A 24136-nucleotide genomic window follows, 5' to 3' on the forward strand; every position below is an offset into this window, starting at 1 on the left:
ATATTTGTTCTACGTTTCTTTATCAAATGGATTTTGCAGAATATGGAATTTGGGGAGAAATCTCACTCTGCATATACACAAAACTAATGTATTTGTAGGTACTTTAGAGGCAAATTTATTCCTGTGGTACTGCATGCATTAACGAAAACTTTACCTAGTATTACCATCAGATCAGGTTCAATTTTTTATGCTCATACTTCTTGCAGTCATTGGACTCTGGCCAGGGCTTTGTTGATCAAACCGACACCGGTGCTTACAGTTTTGTTATTTCTTCAAGGCTGGGATTTATTCTATTGTTGTCTAATGCTGTACTATTAAATTAGACAAACATACCACCATCGATTGTCAAGCGATGAGTTGCAAATGTAAAGAGACACAACGCCCATGTGTGTGGATCTCAGCAATTGCTTTGTGAATATATAAAGAGAGAGAGAGAACCAGCACTATAAAAGCCACTTTCGGGCAACTTTTTCCGTCTAATATGGGTAAATACCCAATCTTACTTTGCTGTTCTTACATTTTACTGCGTTGGAAATGTACTTGCTTTTCTGCAAAATATCGATGCTTCTACAGTTTATACCTACATACATACATACATACATACATACATACATACATACATATATATATATATATATATATATATATACACATATTTATATATATATATACATATATATATATATACATACATATTTATATATATATACATACATATATATATATATAAATATATCACCGTGACCGACCAGACTAACAGATATTGCTACACATCGCTGGTCATGATGCGCTTCGCATTGTTTTAGCCTTCAAATGACGCCACTCCGCTGTCTAAGCGAGCAGGCCAACAGAAGAAAGAGTGAGAGAAAGTTGTGGCAGAGTACAGTAGGGATCACCACCACCCCCTGCCGGAGCATCGTGGAGCTTTAGGTATTTTCGCTCAATAAACACTCACAATGCCCGGTCTGGGAATCAAAACCGCGATCCTACGACCCCGAGTCCGCTGCCCTCACCACTGGGCTATTGCGCCTCCACACACACACACACACACTCTCTCACACACACACACACACACACACACACACACACACATATATATATATATATATATATAACATCAGTTCCTCTTGACTCAGGGTGCAATGGAAAACACATTCTAAAGTTTCAGGTGAACAGACTGAACTCTAAACAAAGCCTATTTCGTAAACACAAAATATCAATGGTACTAATAACCCTTTCTAATATTGGCACAAGGCCGGACATTTGGTGGGGGTTGGTGTACTCGATTATATTGATCTCAGTTTCTTGAATGGTTATTAATTTATCGACCTCGGCGGGATTTGAAATGAGAACGTAAAGTCCGAATAAATGCTGCTAAGCAGTTTTTTTTCCCGGCTGTACTATCAAATCTGCCAGCCCACCGCCTCAATAACGATGATAATCCGTTCTTCTAATGATAATTCTTTCTTCTAAAGACCATTATATCGATCCTCCGTATGTATCTGGTACGATTGTGCCAGCTCGCCGCCCTTTTCAAAGTTTGGCACAAGGTCAGCAACTTAGATTGCGGGGCTAAGTCGATTGCATCGACCGCGATAGAATGAAAGACAAAGTCGACCTCGGTGGAATGTAAAGACGCATGAAATGCCGCCAAGCATTCTTACCGGCGTGCTAACGTAACTACCAGCTCGCTTTATATATATATATATATATACACACACAGATGTGTCCGGAGACGATGTTGAATATATAATTTATTTACTTCAGTAGCATTATTTTATTCTTGAGCTCATTTTAGCTTTTCTCTTTGAAAACAAGAGAGAGAGAGAAAGGGAGAGAGAGAGAGAGAGAGAGAGAGACAGACAGATAGACGGACAGGCAAAAAGACAAGCTGACAAACAGAAATATTGTCCTTTTAGAAAGTTGTCATTTTTGAAAGATAAAAGCATATTCATTGGCGTAAAAAATAATAAAGGAGAATAGCTATATATTCAATTGTTCGCGTACACCTAGTTGAATATCCTGGGTTGATACAGGGAACTGATAATATAAAAGGTGGGTGGGTAGGTAGCTATCATTCCGAGCAGCCCTCAGCCATGACAGTTAACAGGAACTTTGATATCAACAGGATTGAAAAGGATGCAATAGTAGGAAGGTGAATGGAGGTAGTTGTGAAGAGAGAGATGGAAGAAAGTAGTAACAGACAGAGTGTGGAAGGTGAGAGAAGGAATTACAACAGTGTTTCGTGGTCTGCTTACCACAACAGCTCCAGTTAGCTCAAGACATTATCAGGAGGGACCACGTCCGGTTTCGGCCCCTACTCCCCTACCGTTTTGACGCGGCGCCCCTTTCTTCTTCTTTCTTATGAAACCCAACTAACACTGAGTTCGGTTACCAGTTAGGTTATATTGATGATAAAGAGGCATTCGGACCATTGCATGTGTGTACATAAATATTTACCTGCGTGTGTCTTTATTTATGTATAATTATATTATTACTCTAGATCTAAAATTTTGTTGCTTTGATGTTTTTTTTTCACTATCTTTAGTTAACTATGCTATCAGCAACTGATTATAGTTCTTTCCTTTTGCCAAATTTTAAACAACAAACACAATAGAAAAAAACAAAGAAGCAGGTAATTTTTAGTTTGTAATTGAAAAATTAAAAACACTGAATGAAATTCCAATTCAATCTGTCATAGAATAACTAGATTCACAAGATGAACTCATTACAGAGTAATTAAAGTGAATGAAGTAACTGACACGTTACTTCAAACACAAAACGGCCGCAAGTCTTAAAATTTTCGTTAAAACATCGTAATTACTAATATTTCAGGAGAAATTAGTTAATTCTCTTTTACTCTCTTTTACTTGTTTCAGTCATTTGACTGCGGCCATGCTGGAGCAGCGCATTTAGTTGAGCAAATCGACCCCAGGAGTTATTCTTTGTAAGCCGTAGTACTTATTCTATCGGTCACTTTTTGCTGAACCGTTAAGTTACGGGGACATAAACACACCACCATCAGTTGTCAAGCGATGTAGGAGGGACAAACACAGACACGAACATATACACCACACACACACACACACACACACATATATATAATATATACATATATATACATATATATACATGTATATATATATATACATATATATATATATATATATATATACATTATACGACAGGCTTCTTTCAGTTTCTGTCTACCAAATCCATTCACACACAAGGCTTTGGTCGGCCAGAGGCTATAGTAGAAGACACTTGCCCAAGGTGCCACGCAGTAGGAATGAACCCGGAACTATGTAGTTGGTAAGCAAGCTACTTACCACACAGCCACTCCTGCGCCTATGTCTGTATAAATATATATATATATATATATATATATATATTATATATTATATTTATAAACTTCACGTCGCTTTGGGCTGCTCTATAATGGAACATTTTACAAAGGTTGGAAAACATGCGTGAAGATTAAATTTAGATATATGATTTGAAAAAGCAAAATATATCAATAAATATATAAAATAAAAGTAAGAAATATATAATCGTTAATTATATATGTGAAGACAAATTCGAACTGATCCACTTTGGAAGGGAGGACGCTCTGAAACTCCCATACTCTCTTCCTTCTGGAGAAATTCTCATGGCATCCAACAACATCAGAGACCCTGGAGTAACAGTGGACAACAACATAAGCTGGGCTACACATATAAGCAGCAAAGTTGACATGGCCCGCAGAATGTGTTCCTGGATTCTCAGAACCTTCCAGTCGAGAGATTCCCACGCTATTATCCTTCTCTTCTCCACTTTTGCCCGACCCCACCTTGAATACTGCTGTCCACTGTGGTCTCCCTACACAAAACAAAATATTATGAGAATTGAAGCTCCCCAAAGGTCAATCACAAAAAAGATAATGGCATGTCAGACCTTGACTACTGGGGTACTAGAGAAGCTGAAATTGTATTCACTCCACGACGTGCCGTGAACGCTACATTATCTGTATGATGTGGAAAATATTCCATCAGCACTGTCCGAATGATGTTGGCATCCTTCAAAATGCATCCAAGGCTTGGACCACGTGCCATCCGTCCACAACAAAAATCTAAATCGCATCACATAACGACAATACGGCACAACTATTTCACCTCATTTGGACCTGCTCTCTTCAACATTACACCAGGACACGTCAAAAAAGAACTGACAACACAAAATTCAAGAAGTCTTTGGACAAATTCCTTCAAACAGTACCGGACAAACCACCCACACCCGGATATGTCTCCGCAAACAATAACTCTCTTGCTCGAATGGGCCTTGGTGCCAAATCCTGAACTAAAAGACTTCGCCAGGTGGTGCTATTAAGTTAGACATGGCCTGGGCCAATACTGGCCAAAAACCTTTCTAAGTTATTCTAAGTTATATATAGTTAACTAAAGACAGTGAAAAAAATAAATCAAAATATTCTCATAAATTTTTATAGTTTTACTAGATTCGTCTCTGTCTCTTTGTCCGTCTCTCTTTCTCCTCTACCTGTGTCTCTCTTCCTTTCTCTCTCTCTCTCTCTCCCTCTCTCTCTCCCTCCCTCTCCCTCTCTCGCTCGCTCTTTCGTACGCACACATACAGATAGATGCTCTGGTTGTAATTTACTTTGGTCATAAGGCCTGTATAGGTTCCACAAAACAACTGATTATTGATCACCACTTAAGAAGTCATCAGTTCCTTTACTTTCATAGTCCAAGTGTGTAGTTGTCTGTAAACTGAGCGAATCAAAAATAATTTACTTTTCACAACAAGATTCACCTCTAAAGAACACATCCATCGACTTGGTAATGATAGCGCCTCTATGTAGTTAAAGAATCTGCTAGAATTAACTGCCAAATTTACTTCAAATCACACTCTTTCAAAAGAAGGTGAAGACACATTATCTGAATAAAAAGTTGGATGGTCAACGCGAAAATGCTTTTGATCACAGGTCAGCTTAATCAGACCAGAACATATGATAACAATAACAAATATTCCTCGGTAGGAAGACGTTTTAACAAGGAAGGCCCTTGTGAGTGCTAAATTGACTGGAGTCAGCGTTAAGATTTTTAACATAGTTCACTAGTTACAAGGGTGAACTATCTCTGTTTGTGTCCTGTTTTAAAATCTCAATGTACCAGGCCATTGTGTACGTGTTTTGGTTAGAACGGCGTTTAAGGCTGAAGATGAGATAGAATTGGCTGAGCATTTGACCAGTAAGGTAGCACACCACTGATTCTGTCACCTACAGCAAAGCAACTTTTTCTGAGCAGATCTCAATCAAAAGTCACTGAAACATGCGTTACTACACCAATGAGTTGAATAATATGGCCTAAATATAGGCATAGGCGTGGCTGTGTAGTAAGAAGTTTGCTTCTAGACAATATGGATCTGGGCACAGTCCCACTGCATGTTACCTTGGAGAATGTCTTCTACTATAAGCTCGGGCCGACAAAACCTTATGAGTAGATTTGTTACACACAACTCTGAAAGAAGCCCTTCTTATATATATATATATATTTATAAACTTCACGTCGCTTTGGGCTGCTCTATAATGGAACATTTTACAAAGGTTGGAAAACATGCGTGAAGATTAAATTTAGATATATGATTTGAAAAAGCAAAATATATCAATAAATATATAAAATAAAAGTAAGAAAATATAATCGTTAATTATATATGTGAAGACAAATTCGAACTGATCCACTTGGAAGGGAGGACGCTCTGAAACTCCCATACTCTCTTCCTTCTGGAGAAATTCTCATGGCATCCAACAACATCAGAGACCCTGAGTAGTAACAGTGGACAACAACATAAGCTGGGCTACACATATAAGCAGCAAAGTTGACATGGCCCGCAGAATGTGTTCCTGGATTCTCAGAACCTTCCAGTCGAGAGATTCCCACGCTATTATCCTTCTCTTCTCCACTTTTGCCCGACCCCACCTTGAATACTGCTGTCCACTGTGGTCTCCCTACACAAAACAAAATATTATGAGAATTGAAGCTCCCCAAAGGTCAATCACAAAAAAGATAGATGGCATGTCAGACCTTGACTACTGGGGTAGACTAGAGAAGCTGAAATTGTATTCACTCCAACGACGCCGTGAACGCTACATTATCTGTATGATGTGGAAAATATTCCATCAGCACTGTCCGAATGATGTTGGCATCACCTTCAAAATGCATCCAAGGCTTGGACCACGTGCCATCCGTCCACAACAAAAATCTAAATCGCATCACATAACGACAATACGGCACAACTATTTCACCTCATTTGGACCTGCTCTCTTCAACATTACACCAGGACACGTCAAAAAAGAAACTGACAACACAAAATTCAAGAAGTCTTTGGACAAATTCCTTCAAACAGTACCGGACAAACCACCCACACCCGGATATGTCTCCGCAAACAATAACTCTCTGCTCGAATGGGCCTTGGTGCCCAAATCCTGAACTAAAAGACTTCGCCAGGTGGTGCTATTAAGTTAGACATGGCCTGGGCCAATACTGGCCAAAAACCTTTCTAAGTTATTCTAAGTTATATATAGTTAACTAAAGACAGTGAAAAAAATAAATCAAAATATTCTCATAAATTTTTATAGTTTTACTAGATTCGTCTCTGTCTCTTTGTCCGTCTCTCTTTCTCCTCTACCTGTGTCTCTCTTCCTTTCTCTCTCTCCTCCCTCCCTCTCTCTCTCCTCCCTCTCCCTCTCTCGCTCGCTCTTTCGTACGCCACACATACAGATAGATGCTCTGGTTGTAATTTACTTTGGTCATAAGGCCTGTATAGGTTCCACAAAACAACTGATTATTGATCACCACTTAAGAAGTCATCAGTTCCTTTACTTTCATAGTCCAAGTGTGTAGTTGTCTGTAAACTGAGCGAATCAAAAATAATTTACTTTTCACAACAAGATTCACCTCTAAAGTGAACACATCCATCGACTTGGTAATGATAGCGCCTCTATGTAGTTAAAGAATCTGCTAGAATTAACTGCCAAATTTACTTCAAATCACACTCTTTCAAAAGAAGGTGAAGACACATTATCTGAATAAAAAGGTTGGATGGTCAACGCGAAAATGCTTTTGATCACAGGTCAGCTTAATCAGACCAGAACAGTATGATAACAATAACAAATATTCCTCGGTAGGAAGACGGTTTAACAAGGAAGGCCCTTGTGAGTGCTAAATTGACTGGAGTCAGCGTTAAGATTTTTAACATAGTTCACTAGTTACAAGGGTGAACTATCTCTGTTTGTGTCCTGTTTTAAAATCTCAATGTACCAGGCCATTGTGTACGTGTTTTGGTTAGAACGGCGTTTAAGGCTGAAGATGAGATAGAATTGGCTGAGCATTTGACCAGTAAGGTAGCACACCACTGATTCTGTCACCTACAGCAAAGCAACTTTTTCTGAAGCAGATCTCAATCAAAAGTCACTGAAACATGCGTTACTACACCAATGAGTTTGAATAATATGGCCTTAAATATAGGCATAGGCGTGGCTGTGTAGTAAGAAGTTTGCTTCTAGACAATATGGATCTGGGCACAGTCCCACTGCATGTTACCTTGGAGAAATGTCTTCTACTATAAGCTCGGGCCGACAAAAGCCTTATGAGTAGATTTGTTACACAGACTCTGAAAGAAGCCCTTCTTATATATATATATATATTTATATATATATATATATATATATATACATACATATTTGTGTATATATGTATACATGTTCGTGTGTGCGTGTGCTTGTGTATCTTTGTGTCTGTGCTTGTCCCCCATCAACGCTTGGCAACTGATGTTTACGTCTCCGTAACTTAGTGATTCGGCAAAAGTGACCGATAGCATATATATCAGGCTTTAAAAAATTACTGGCGTCGATTCATGGCCGCAGTCTAATGGCTAAAACAAGGGAAGGATAAAAGATTTAAAAAATCAAGAAGTGGGATGGTCTTCGATGAAAAATCTTTGATCGCAGATCTGCTCAGTTACAACTGACCTGGGAATAAATAACATCAAAACCTTTAATACTGAATTAGATTATATCAATATATCTCGGTTAACCATTACTGAACGATTTACTTAGAAGCCTCTCTGTCAGTCTTCTATTAAATTATTCTGTATTTGAGAAATATTTTTACATTTCTCACGTTTTCTGCTTGACATTCAACTTGATGTAAACTTCCGATAGCCCTGGGCAGCTGTAATTCAGTTGGTTGATCGATCGGTTATAAGGATCAACAAATCAATCTCAAATCAAACCCTACAATTCTAAATAAAAAGGAATATATAGGACAATGTAGTCCTTGATATCTTAAAATAAGTCGGTTACTGCTCGAACGCCTTTCGTCAAATATGAAAACTGTCCTGCATTTAAACCACAACTACAACTACATCAACATGAATATCCCAACATCTTTAATTGTCAGATGATATAAATCTAATTCAGTGTCTTCCAAATGAGTGACAGTGTTTTAATTACAGTTCTTCAAGATGTAGACTGTTGAGGTAGGACTGGGAGTCTTATAGCTTTCCCTTATAAAGTCTATTTACTTTACTAATGTTGATAACGCCGTTGAGAAAACAGAAATACACCGTACGGTTTATTTTTCTATCATGTTTGTAGAATGAATGAAGTCAAGATTTAAAACGAATTTAGTGAGAAAAATCGTCCTTACTGTATTGCATTAAGTATCAGATGTGTATGGAACTGAATATTTTACTGATAACTGTTAATCCCTTTAGGATTCAAAACTTAAGTATTGGTAAAACAACCGAAATCACTTCATCCAAAACTACGCCGTCTCTTGAAAAAAACTTCACCTCTCAACAGGTTAAAAGCAATCGATATTTTCAAGTAATTTTGATGATAGATGTGATAAGTGCTGTACTGACAAATTTTTTTGTTGTTTCTTATTGCCTTCACTCATTATTTAACTCAATTGTGAAATTTCAAATCATCTTTATTACTCCTTCAGTTTCTTATTGCAAAGAAAGTGGGGACAGCAGTTTAACAACGACTTGTAGAATTCTGGACTAAACTTCTTGGATATTTAGTCTGATAAATAATTAGTATGAAATAATTATTAGACTGCACTTCGTTAGGCAATAGTTGGTGATTTAAAAACATGATGGCGGTGCCCCAGCATGGCCACAGCTCATTAGCTGAAACTGGAAAATCAAAATCAAAATCAAAATCATCAAATGACTTAACTTCGACCCCGAACATAACTAGGTTTTCTATACAAATGTATGGCCTTGATTCACAATCGAAGCATTATATAATAAGATATTGTTGTTGTCGTTTGACCCTCAGGTCCCTCAAACTAGTACAGAAGACAGACCTATGACGAAATGCAAATTTTTCCAAGTCTAGTCTATAAAGGACTTATTTTTTGATGTGTCCCTTTTTATGACATTGCAAATATTAAATATATGTGTGTGTGCGTGTGTGTGTGTGTGTGTGCGAGCATGTGTGTATGTGTGTGTCTATGTGTGTGTATGTGTATGTGTATGTGTGTGTGTGTGTGTTATCTTTAACACTTCTTTGGTTTATACCCACCAAATAAACACCATTACGTACACACACAAACATGCATACACACACATAGCCAACAGCCCACACATATACACACACAGACACACACACACACACACACATGCATATTCCCAGACGCGGCTGTGTGGCAAAATGCTTGCAACCCAGCCAGGGTTCAGTCCTACTGCGTGGTACTTGGGCAAGCATCTTTTATTATAGCCCCAGCCGACCAAAATTTTGTGGGTGGATTTGGTAGAAAGAAACTGAAAGAAGCCTGAAAGAAGATTTACATGCATACATTTATATACATATACATACATAATTGGATAAATCTATATGTATATGTGTGTGTATGTGTGTGTGTATTTGAACATATATGTATATAAACAAATACAAATATGTATGTATAAACAAATCCATATATATATATATGTGTGTATGTATGTATGCATGTATGTATAAATGTATGTATATATTTACCTGTCTCTCTCTCTCTCTCTCTCTCTCTCTATATATATATATAATATATATATATATATATATATATATACATATACACACACGCACAATAATGTATAAATATAGATTTTGTATATATATCATTGTATATCATTACTGCTTATATTTCGATATCAACGTTTTAAGGCTTCTGTAAAAACACCTGTGTATGGTGCGAACTTAAATATACGCATATAGTTTATATGTATGAAACTATACATATTATTCACACACAGGCACATACATATACACACCAATACCGATATCTGCCCCCACATACACACACACACACACACCAAGATAGGTTTGTTTATATATACCACCGAGTGGATCCTTTTCAAATTTAAGGTAATTCAGCGTAAATGTTCTCTGGCACACATACCCTGTGAAGTTTATCTAATACATTGCCCCCACAATCAAACTCAAGGACATTGTATCATTAACCGCCTTCAAACGTTGAGACGTATGTATATACATACATACATACTTATCCGTGCATACATATACACACACACACACACACACACACATATATATATGTGTATATATATATATATATATATATATATATATATATATATATATTAATAATTATAGCAATATATATTCATATATATATATATGCATAAATATGTATATATCTATATCTATATATATACATATATGCATATATATGTATATATATATATATATATATATATATATATATATATATATATATATATATATATATATTTATAGTCTCGTATTTCCCCTGGAAAAACGCATTTAAAAAAAAAAAACTTTTTCGGCTTCCTATGTTTTTGATGTCAGAGATTATGCAAAAAAAAAAAAAATTACTTCCCCCAGACACCTCTTCCGTCCGCTTAAAATTTTGAACTGCTTAGAAATTTTATTTTCCTATGTTTTAGATGACGGAGATTCCCCAATATGCAAGAAACCACGTTTTCAAAATTTTAAATTGAATAAGCATGCAGATATGTATATAAAGAGATAGATAGATATGACTGTCTTCCAGGGATTAACAACTTCTTCTATACGACCGCCACATTTCGTTGACAAATATCTTTTATGAATAAACGGACAGGGATAAATAGATAGAGAGATAAATAAATAAATAAATAGATAAATAAATAAATAAATAGATAAATAAATGGATGAGAAAGCTCAAAATGTATAGTTGGAGAAGGGGGTGAAATCTGAACACCTTATTAAACTTTTTAACATTAATTATTAAGCATTAATGTTTGTTTCTCATAAAATGGTGTATATTTAATTTACATTAAATGAATATTTACGATTATTTAAGGCAAACACAAGTAAAACGCTAATTCTTTTTACTTAAATGTTTTTGTCTGTATTTAATTTCGATTTGAATATGTTCGTCAATTCGATACAATGTCTTCAAAGTGAAAAAAAAAATCAAAAATTTCAATTAAGGTGGGAATAGGAAGAAGCGGGGTGAGGTGAAATATTAAAGAAAATTTTGACATATTCGTAGTAATCTTCAACATTTAAAGCATCAGAGACCGAAAAGTTTTTTTGTTTTAAAAATGCATTTTTCAAGGAGAGGTGCGAAACCGCGTTAGCCCCTTATATTCATTTACACACACACACACATACACACACACATATACATACATGTCAACATATATATATATATACATATATTTAGAGACAGATATACTTCCATGTGTGTGCATATACATACAAACACAAAGGCATACGCACATACACACGCACGCACACACACACACAAGTTTACATATATATATATACAGAGAGAGAGAGAGAAGAGACCTCCCGCGCAGACACACTGTCATACACACACATACATACGTACATCATATTCACTTGTAGTTCTTTAAATAGTGGTTCACATAGATTAACAGATACACTGTGCTATTTAGGTATCTCTTGCTATCGTCTGCGTAACCATGCATATATTTCTGAAAATAAGAGATTCGTCTTCAAGCAAAGTAGAACTCTTTGTTTACCTACCACATCTCGCGCACAAACCCGGAAGTCACGCATTGTAATACATGTGAGGATCAAAACTGAATTTACACTCAGACACACATAGACAAACACACACACAGTTACACACACACAGACGCACACACACACACTCACACACACACACTCATACACACACGCGCACACAGAGAGACATGTATGGATGAATCAGATGGATACTAACAGATAGGATATCATCAGCTAATAGATAACACTGCAATTTTTATTTACAATATCACACAAAACAAGATTAACCACGACGGCCTTGTAGATAGCATATTGCAGCACCAAAATAAATGTACTGATTCGACCAACCCCTAATAATAAACCAAGAAAGCCTACTGGGTATGAAAAACGTACTTGGAGTTAGAATGATACATCCATACGCACATACATACATACATACATAGATACATACATACATACATACATACATACATACAAAGATCCATCCACCCATCCATCCATCCATCCATCCATCCATACATACATACATACATACATACATACATACATACATACATACATACATACATACGAACGTGTAAAAAGTATGAGATACAGTCAACTGTGTACTAAAGTGAAAAGCATATCCACGACAGAAAAGCAAGATATGAATGAACACAACCGTTTATATGTACACTTATCAAACATTTCAGATGACAACAAAACGCTAACACCCGTCTAAACTGAAACACAAGAGCCTTTTTCCCTTGGCTAGTGACCAGTTCAACTTTTCTGAATGGAAAAAATATATAACTTAAGTAAATAAAAAGATGTATAATAAAATAGAAGCAATTGTTAGCGAATTAGACAGCTCATTATATGAAGTATATTAAACAATTGGAATACAAAAACGTATATATGTATACATATAAAAAGGTCTAATTTACACAGAGTACAAATAACATAGAGAATCAAAGGGGGAGAAGAGTACTACAAATCAAACAGCTGTTTCTGGGGGCTGAGCTGTCCATAATAATGTTTCTAGATTGATTCCATCATATGTATGTGTCCTTTTGACAGGTCCTGTTTTTAGTCTTGTTGGGTTTCTAGCAACCTTACTCACCAGACAAGCCTAGTGGGGATGCCGGTCTAGTCACCGACGACCTGTCCAAAAGAGGGGATGAATCTACTGTAGTTACAACGAATATCTAACAATAGCGTGGGACCTCAGAAATTCCGTGATAGGATCCGGCGTGCTTGAAGATCACAGGGAGTGAGGCACCCCTCAGCTTTTGTTAAAACACGTCTCTAAAAGAAGGTCACTCTAATATAAAGCCAGATATGCAGGGAATGGCGTTGAGCATTTTGGTGATCTTTTGTTTATACTTGAGATCATGGTGCTCTCACACTTCTGAGTCTGTGACCCATATTGGCACTGGATATCTTGCACCGGCTTATCTCTGGATCATGTCAATGGGGTGCAGAGGGTCTGTTATGCAAGCCTTATTGTACCTGAAATGGGGCGACTTTCCGATACCCGGTCTCTTACGGGGCGCTGCGGAGTGCACGGAAGCCATGGCTGTAAAACCGGGTGAAGCCAAACGCGGGTGCAATACTACTTAGAATTGCTGACAGTTTGCATGCGAGTTTATCAGTGATGGTCTTCCTCGATCACGAGTGGTCAGCCATCACCTTCTATGTCTGTCTGTCTGTATGTATGTATGTATGTATGTATGTATGTATGTATGTATGTATGTATGTATGTATCAAAGTGAGTATTTCTGCTTTTCTCTCCACTCGCGCCTGATAGCCGATGTAGGGGTTTGTTTTTATGTCCCCTTAACATAGTGGTTCGTTAAAAAATTCTAGCACAATAAGTATCAGGCTTAGAATAAGCACCGAGTCGATTTGTCCACCTAAACTTTTCAAAGCAGTGCCCCTGCACGGCCGGCATCCAACGACTGAAGCAACTAAAACATAAAACTCTTGCGTATATGTATTTGTGTGTGTGTGTGTGTGTGTGTGTGTGTGTGTGTGTGTGCGTGTGTGTGTGCGTGTGTGTGTGTCTGTGTGTGCGTGTGTGTGTCTGTGTAAATATATATGTATACATATAAATATATATAAAGAGAGACAGAAGGACAGACATACAGACAGACAGGCTGACAAAGAGCAGACGAAAAGATAGATAAATAAATTATTGAGAAGTAACGGTGGTACGTTTCCTTTTTTATTTAAAGATATAGTAAGTCAGGAATTTTCTAAAGACGTGATAAATTTTTTTTTTCGTATGTGTGTGTGTGTGTATGTATGTATGTAAGTATGTATGTATATGTATATATATGTATATATATATATATATATAATATATATATATATATATTTATATATATATATATGTTTGTTTGCACATGTGTGTGTATACCAGTGCAAAGCACTTCTCAAATCAGTGACATGCATATATTCATTAAAAAATACATAAGAAGAAAATAAATAAATAAATAAAAATAATGTACATCGCACAGTCTTTTCCCTCCCCCTCTATAATTTTACAATTTTTATTGAGAATGATGCGTAGGTAGAAACAGTAGTTAACGTGACTAAATGTCTCACAGTGTTACCCTGTCTGTCGAGTTGATCTTTTGGACTCATATAAATGAGGTTCTGAATTAAATCGTTTTGACTCAAATAATGTATTTCGTATTCATACATTTGTACATATTTAAATAAGTACAAACGTCCCTGAATCTTTCTGTGTTAGTAATTCTACACGACCTTGGAAAAAAAAACTTTGGTCGTCTTATTGTAGTCGAGGGCTCTTCGTTGACGCCTGACATCACTGGGAGGTGGCTCTCGAAGTCGCTGGAAATGGAGATCTCCAGGTCCAAATTCTTGGACGGCACACAGTGGTGCTGGAAGTATCGGTTGGTTCGTATTGTGAGCAATGCTTTTTTTCTCGACCCCTTTAATGTAGATTATTTAGAGAGACAGATAGAGATACAGAGAGAGGGGTATACAGAAGGAGAGAGAGAAAAAGAGAGGGAAAAGCAGGGAGTGAGTGAGAGGAAGAGAGAGACGGAGAGTGGGGAGAGAGGGAAAGAAAGCTGGAGGAAGAGAGGGACCGAGAGAGTGCGTGCGTGGAATAGTGACCTAAGTAGAACATTACTTATAGAGCTGGGGCGGTTGAATCTTAAGGATGACCTAGGTGTGAACCGAACTGTGATACAGAAAACATATACCAGTGCCGCAAAGTATTCTATCGGATGCTCAAACGATTTTGATGATTCATCGCTATTCAGTGTTTCTTATGTCGACCAACTAAATAACGCTGGAGTGTTTTGTCTTTCCCACCGTAGTTCCTCTGAGCCACATTAAAAAATTACTATTACCTAATAACTGTGAACAAATGTGTTTTTAAAATCAATTTTGTCTACGTCTATTTGCATAAAATATTAATCAGAGAAATGTCTCATTAACGTCTTTCAGTTTCTGTATGTATGTATGTATGTATGTATGTATGTATGTATGTATGTATGTATGTATGTATGTATGTATGTATGTATGTATGTATGTATGTATGTATGTATGTATGTATGTTCTCTTCCGCCTTTAATTATTTATATTCTTCCTCCGCAAAAACAACGTTACAGTTTAAACTTAAGAAAAGTTTTGAATACTTTTACTGTTTCACTTATAGACTCTATTTGCAATGTGGGAATTAGTTTGTTGATTTTTCTTTCCTTTTTTTTTTTGTGAAAATTGCAACCTATCCAGATTGTCATTTAGACATTTACTCAAAAACCAAGATTACCAATTATTATTATTATAAATGAGAATAAGGCGGCGAGCTGACAGAAACGTTAGCATGTCGGGCGAAATGCTTTGCTGTATTTCGTCTGCCGTTACGTTGTGAGTTCAAATTCCGCCGAGGTCGACTTTGCCTTTCATCCTTTCGCGGTCGATAAATTAAGTACCAGTTACGCACTGGGGTCGATGTAATCGACTTAATACCTATGTCTGTCCTTGTTTGTCCCTTCTATGTTTAGCCCCTTGTGAGTAATAAAGAAATAGGTATTTCGTCTGCAGCTACGTTCCGAGTTTAAATTCCGCCGAGGTCGACTTTGCCTTTCATCCTTTTGGGGTCGATTAAATAAGTACCAGTTACGCACAGGGGTCGATATAATCGACTTAATCCGTTTGTCTGTCCTTGTTTGTCCTTTCTGTGTTTAGCCCCTTGTGGGTAGTAAAGAAATAGGTATTTCGCTCGTCTCTACGTTCTAAGTTCAAATGCCGCTGAAGCCGACTTTGCCTTTCATCCTTTCGGGGACGATAAAATAAGTACCAGTTGAACACTGTAATCGACTCAACCCACCTCCCACTAGCTGCCCATGTGACAAAAATTTGAAATAATTACTATAAATGAGAATTCATCATCTGGATATAGAAGCTGGAGGTTTCGAAGAAGTTGCTAATATTTATTCTGTTTCTATTTGATTTTCAATGAGATATTCATATCAACATGACAACTGATCTCTATGGCGGTGCATACTTTTTCTTCTCTTTCCCAAACAACAGTATCCGGCCTATCATATTTACACTTGACAGATATATTTATATATAAATATATATGTATGTGTGTACGTAAGTATGCCTACCTACACACCCATACACACCTATATATACATACACACACGCGCGAACACACATACAACAGACAGACACACACACACACACACACGCACAGTCTGGATTTCTTTCTGGTCTTATGTTATGATTTTAATCTCTGTAGTAATGAGTGTGGAACTGTTCATTTCGCGTTACACTTATGAAGTCCAGTTACGCATCACCAAGATGATCCCTTTACTCGACTTTCTGATTTCTAGTGAACTCGGAAAACTAAGAAAATATGCATCAGCCATTATTTGAATATTACACTCTACTGTAGGACTATCGTCCGAAACTCCATTTTACTTTCTTCATCGCAACAGTACATGGTGGCAACCAGTGAAATTTTCTGTACATATTACAAAACCATTTTCTGATAACTACACAATACTGTTTTCTTTATTTGCATACTTTTAACTCTGGGCTCCAGACCAAGCACAATAGTCTATTCAATAAGATATGTATAGGCTAAGTATCGCCGAATGGCTTTTGGGTAAATCCTATTTTATATAGCCTCGGATCTGCCCATATCTTGTGAGTGAAATTAGGCGAGCGCAACTTGAATAGAAGCTCGTCTGGTGGATTATACCAGTAATTCGTCAACGAGCAGTTTTGTCAAAATACTGTGTCACGCTGGTTCTGCCTGGGAATTACATTTAGGGAATACTCAGCCACTAATACGTTAATCCAAGAGCAGGCATTTCATTAAGTCGAACAACTGAATCTTTATCGTCGAGCGATGGAAAAATAACATATATCAGACTACTTTATGTACTTGTGATATATGGTACATACATTGTAAGGTGAATGCAAATTCACCCTACTATACAATGTCACACATTTTGAATTTTAAATTAGACAGAAGAGTACCCAAAGCAAATATTCTTTTCTGCTCAAGGCACAAGGACCGAAATTTTGGGGGAGGGGGCCAGTTGATTAGATCGACCTCAGTACGCAACTGGTACTTAAGTTATCGATCCCGAAAGGATGAAAGGTAAAGTCGACCTCGGCGGTATTTGAACTCAGACCGTAAAAACAGATGAAATACCTATTTCTTTATTACCCACAAGGGGCTAAACACAGAGGGGACAAACAAGGACAGACATAGGTATTAAGTCGATTACATCGACCCCAGTGCGTAACTGGTACTTAATTTATCGACCCCGAAAGGATGAAAGGTAAAGTCGACCTCAGCGGTATTTGAACTCAGACCGTAAAAACAGATGAAATACCGCTAAGCTTTTCGCCCGGCGCGCTAACGTTTCTTATTTCTTTACTACCCACAAGGGGCTAAACACAGAGAGAACAAACAAGGACAGACAAAGGGATTAAGTCGATTATATCGACCCCAGTGCGTAACTGGTACTTGTTTAATCGACCCCGAAAGGGTGAAAGGCAAAGTCGAACTCGGCGGAATTTGAACACAGAAAGTAGCAGCAGATGCAATACCGCTAGGCATTTCGCCCGGCATGCTAACGTTTCTGCCAGCTCACCGCCTTACTCAAAGCAAATATTATCATTAACAAAGAAAAAAGAAGAGAAAGAGTAAATCATCTACTTTAGCAATCACTGTATTTGCAAAGGTCAGATATTAGGGCACTTACAGAAGAACATTAACTAATATTGACACGAAATACTCAAAACATGCACCATACTATTTTAATTATAATTGCTAATTTAAAGCTTTCCGGTGTGTTAAATGGAATTCCATAAAAAGCCGAAAAAAAGGTCTTTATTGAAAAATATTTCTCAATATCACGTGATACTATCCAATAAGCAGCCAACAGTTAATGGCATCGATTCTCAATAGACACTCAAACGATAGACTAAACATCGGCCCTCTAGCGATACTGCTTCTAGTCTAATAAAAAGCAATTACAGATTCTCGAAGTCAATGTATCAAATGTAGCATGGAATTGATAAGGGAGTTAAAATCATTTGAAGTTTTCAACTTTATAACCTCCTCTCTCACTCTCCCTCTTTTTTTTATCTCTCTCTCTCTCTCCCTCTTTGACTCACTCACTCACTTCCCACTCTTTTCCTTTTACACACCCACACAGACAGATACAATGACACTCAATACATATATATATATATATATATATATATATATATATATATATACACATACATATGCATGTATGTATGTATGTATGTATGCATGTATGCATGTATGCATGTACGCATGTATGTATGTATGTGCACGGGCACGCACACACACAAATACATACACATTCACATAAACACATACACAAACATTCTCACCTATAATTTGTTTATTTCACTTTCTCCAGGTTTGCCTAAATACCTACACTTGTACAAACCATCCCTCACGAAATGCGTGATATTTTCTATATATCACTCTAGCGCTTTCCCCTCTTCACTTCACAATATTCGTTTTATCTCGTGTTAAAATAATTTTTATGGAAGTATGACCACAGTATCTGGTGGTGACACGCAATATTTCGCGTCATTGAGAGAGAAAATATGAATATCATATTTAGCTAGCTAACCAGATAGAGAAATGTATGCGAATATACATACGTGAATACATCCCGAAACAGAGAGAGAGAGAGGAGGAGGAACTGCAGTATCTCAAAGAACGAACGAATACATGTGTATGCTTCTTCCTATTTATTGAGGCGGCGAGCTGGCAGAAACGTTAGCACGTTGGACGAAATGCGTATTTCGTCTGCCGCTTCGTTCTGAGTTCAAATTCCGCCGAGGTCGACTTTGCCTTTCATCCTTTCGCGGTCGATTAAATAACTACCAGTTACGCACTGGGGTCGATATAATCGACTAAACCCGTTTGTCTCTCCTTGTTTGTTCTCTCTGTGTTTAGCCCCTTGTGGGTAGTAAAGAAATAGGTACTTCGCCCGTATTTACGTTCTAGATTCAAATGTCCTCGAGATCGTCTTTACCTTTCATCTTTATGAGGTCAATAACATAAGTGCCAGCTGACTTTGGTAGCATTCGAACTCAGAACGTTAAGAGGGGAGAAATACCGCTAATCATATTGGCCGGCATGCTAATGATTCAGCCAGCATGCTGCCTTAATCGATCGTGTCGCCACCAGATACTGTGGTCATACTGCAATAAAAATTATTTTAACACGAGATAAAACGAATATTATGAAGCGAAGAGGGGAAAGCGCTAGAGAGATATATAGACAAATATCACGATATGATAGATAAATTGAGAAGGAGGGGCACATTGATAGATTGAATAGACTACAAGCAAGTGTGAAGATATATATAGATTAATACACCGAGAGACATGCTGAAAAGGGGCAGGAATGCATTAAATATAGAAATATAAACTTGTGTTACATCTCAGACACTCACGTAGAATCACATACATATACGTATATGCGTGCACACACACACAAACACAGACATATATATATAGGTACAAACCAAAGCATGATCTAAGATAATTGGTTTGCTGTAGATAGTATCAGTGAAAACCTTCAGTGGATGGGGTTTCCATAAAACTTTTACATTACGGCAGCAAATTGTAAAATAAAACAAGAACATTGAATCTTTTTTCATTCTGATAATCAATTCTACCACCTACGCACATACACACACACACACACCACACACACACACACACGCACACACACACACACACACACACACACACAAGAATATAATATATATATATATATAATATATATATATATATATATAATATATATATATATTTATATATACATATATATATATCTATATATATATATGTGTGTGCGTGTATATGCGCATATACATATATATTGATATATTTACGACGGGCTTCTTTCAGTTTCCATCTACCAAATCCACTCTCAATATTTTGGTCGGCCCAGGGCTAAAGTAGAAGATACCTGCTCAGGGTGCCGCGCATTGCGATTGGACCCATTACCTCAAGTTTCCGCAACAAGCTTCTTAACCACGTATATAACCACTCAAATCAAAATAATGCTAACAGATTAACCACATAGCAATTTGCCCAAAAGACAAATCCAAGGGAGAGAAACATTCAAAAGACAAGTGTAAACTCTCATTCTGTGTGTGTGTTTTTGGCGGGTGAGGGTGGGGGGTCTATGCGAAATACATTTATTTTAAATCAAAAAATAAAGGTACTGGTAGCTACTGATGTAAATATGAAACAAATTGTGAGTATTTGCTGTTGTAAGTAGTCATCCGCCTCAAACTTAAATTCCATATTACATATATGTACATTAAAAATGAGGACGGGCCATAGAATTATAGCTAGACGGGCGTTTAAAAACTTTTAGTAAATCGAAAAGGATAATAGTTAAAAAGTTCCAAAAGTCCTGCTTCCTCACAAATCTTGCCTTCCTTAATATTGTGTTTCGATATCTAATACATGTTGATGGCAATCTGGTAAATTTTTACAGAGGTTATTGCTATGAATGCAATATACAAGCAAACCTCAAAATATGTATATAATCGTTTTATAATGTTTACAAATTTATTAAATTTCTGTAATGAAAACTTTATTCTTTTGTTCTTCCTTTTATTATATTTTATTTTCCAATACATTGGACAGTTTTAAAATGCTGAAAACAGTTGCAAAATAATTCGAACCTCTTTAGTTTCCCACCCTAAATGAAGGTTAGCATGCTATTTCCTAACTCCAACACTGTACTGACGTTGTTATTATTGTTGGTAGTGGTGGTACTGTGTTTATTTTGACACATTTATAGCTGGCCGAAAACTCTGTGCAACCCCATAAATCCAGCTTTTTACATATCGCAAACTTCGTCTTTCGCAGGAGTGTCTAAGTCCGGCAACTGTGAATTATCTCGCGTAGAATTATCTCTCGCTCTAGTGGCGTTCCTACCGAGGTTGTCTCGTCTTCTTTACGAATATACGGTTATTGAAGTGGTGACTTCTGCAATATATTTCTTTTCTTTTAGAGATGGTATTGCTTTGGATCGAAGACGTGTACATTAATGGTGGAGTCAATCCTAATTTAAATATCTGCATTATTGACTTACAATCAATATATACCCCACAGATATTTTACTCTCTACCCCATGTCCGCATTATGCCAATAGTTAGTCTATCATTGGATATATAAAACCAGAGTAGATTAAAATAAAAAAAAATATTTTCCCATTATTTAACACCCTATGTCGGTTGAACAGCACCTATGACTCCTTACCGGAGTAAAATGGTATTCCTCACTATATAAATAAGATATCTTTATATTCAAAATACCACAAAAACATAATTTTACTATTCTTCTTAATTTTACTAAACAACCACAAATAATATTCTTGTATCAATCAATTCAGTTAACTTCAGCCTTCGCCTACGTATTTACAAATTAGCGCCAATATGAAAATTGATGAGTATATTTCAAGCTATTGTGTAATATATTTCCTTTTACTAATTATATTCTTTCTTTTCTTCTCTTTCCCAGAATCTTATTAAAGAAAATGGCCGGTCTTTGGAGAATCGTTCTTTTAGCAACAATTACTTTGATGTGTGTGACATCACAATGGGTTATCTATGTCCAGGCTGAAGAAGCTTCAAGCAGCGACGAATTGGTGAACAGTGCGAATGAAGCTGAACCTGAAATGGATAGTGAAGATGATCTGAAACGAGCAAATACATTTCTTCGAATAGGTAAAGCAAACGGAATTTTACGTTTAGCTCGAAGCCCTAGTTCTTTCCTGAGAATTGGACGTCGCCCCCCATTGCACTTTGTTAGAATCGGTAAAGCTCCATCAAGCATGTTTCTAAGAATTGGCAAAAGAGTTGATGATAGCGAAAATGAAGATCTAAACGACTACGATGCAGATAAAATGTCAGGGCGTGATACCAGAGCCAGTCCATCTTCGTTTCTTAGAATTGGAAAATCAGGAAATGAAGTAGAAGATGAAATTGATGACACGGATGAAACTGTTAAACGTGTTAACGCATTTCTACGTATTGGTCGACAAAACGATCCATCTTCATTCCTGAGAATTGGTAAAAGTTTGAATAATGAAGATCTCTCTAAGGACAAACGTACCAACGCTTTCCTCAGAATCGGAAAAATACCCGCCTCATCATTCATTCGCTTAGGTCGTGGACCTTTCACAGAAGATAATGGCATCAACACTCGTGGATTCCGCGGTCCGACACGGGGCTTTTTAAGGATTGGCAAACGCGCAGCGATCCCTGATGGAAGCCATGCCGATTATTTCAGTGATCTAAACGTCAAATCTCAATGAGTCTACTACTATTAATAAAAGAAACCGGTTAAAGGGAACAATTTAGAATTAAAAGAAAAGATTACCATTTGGAAATGATTCTGAAACGAATAAGGACTATCACCGACGCAATGAAACAAGAAACCAAAAAATACAACACAATACTTTAAGAATTCCACAAATATACAGAAATATTTCTTCTGAGACAGCTTTAAATACAGGACACAGAAAATATTTTTGTTCTACATATATATATATATAAATTAGGAAGATATCATATATATATATATATATATATATATATATATACGTGTGTGTATGTATATGTTTATATATATATGTTCTATTTTGAGAGGGTCATTTTGATTCTCACAAGATGCATCTATTTCAACACACGTTTTCACATCAGAGTGTTGCAAAACAAATACTGAATTAAAATATATATGCGTGAATGTGTGTATGTTTGTGTTTGTGTGTATGTATTTGCGTGCATCCGTTTGTATGTTTGAGTGAGAGTATGAATAATTTGTGTTTATTTGTATGCACGAGAGAATAGATATGTGTCAAAGGAGCGTAAATGCAAAATACCGTGTCTGTAGTAGTAAATAGAGGGCATTAATATGTGAAGTTCAGACAAATATATCATCGTAGGGACAATGTCTTTTCATGAAATCCACTCCACTTTCAAAACCTGCAACATACCTTACAGCATTCACACACATGCATAAATGCACACACAGTTATAAATGTAAATAAACATATAAATATATACACATATACAAGCAAGCATATATACAAGTATATATTCCAGTATATGCACGTATATGTGTAGGCAAATTTTTAGATTTGGTTTGTGTGAATGTATGTAATACATCAGTAGCCTCAGCGTGTGTATATCTGAGTTTATGTCTGTATGTATGTATGTGTGTGTGCGTGCGTGTGTGCGTGCGTGCGTGTGTGTGTGCGTGCGTGCGTGTGTGTGTGTGTGTGTGTGTGTGTGTGTGGTGTGTGTGTGTGTGTGTGTGTTTGTCTCGAAGTATGTGTCAGCAGTAAGGGTGTACGTGAAATGGAAGAGAAACAAACAAATCTAAATTATATCAAATTATCTAAATGAGAAAAGAGAAAGAGAGAAAGAACGTAAGATTGAGAAGTAATATTTCCTAAAGTGGATGGTCTGAACTTCATATTTTGGTGTCCAATATTAACGACACGCACCCAAATTCTAACGAGTAATATCCGGAGGATAT

At 36.8% G+C, this 24136-nt stretch overlaps 1 protein-coding gene across 1 annotated transcript in view; it reads left to right on the plus strand.

The window, feature by feature from the left end:
- LOC115209816 (FMRFamide neuropeptides-like) overlaps positions 1-23034 on the plus strand; it is a 58436-nt gene extending 35402 nt beyond the window's left edge. The window contains exon 2 of the mRNA XM_029778371.2: positions 22115-23034. Coding sequence (XP_029634231.1) covers positions 22131-22910 — 780 coding nt within the window. The 5' untranslated portion in view covers positions 22115-22130 and the 3' untranslated portion in view covers positions 22911-23034. The remainder of the gene's footprint in view (positions 1-22114) is intronic.
- The last annotated feature ends 1102 nt before the right edge of the window (positions 23035-24136 follow it).

The sequence above is a fragment of the Octopus sinensis genome, linkage group LG3, assembly GCF_006345805.1.
Source record: "Octopus sinensis linkage group LG3, ASM634580v1, whole genome shotgun sequence".
In the NCBI taxonomy this organism is placed as follows: Eukaryota; Metazoa; Mollusca; class Cephalopoda; order Octopoda; family Octopodidae; genus Octopus; species Octopus sinensis.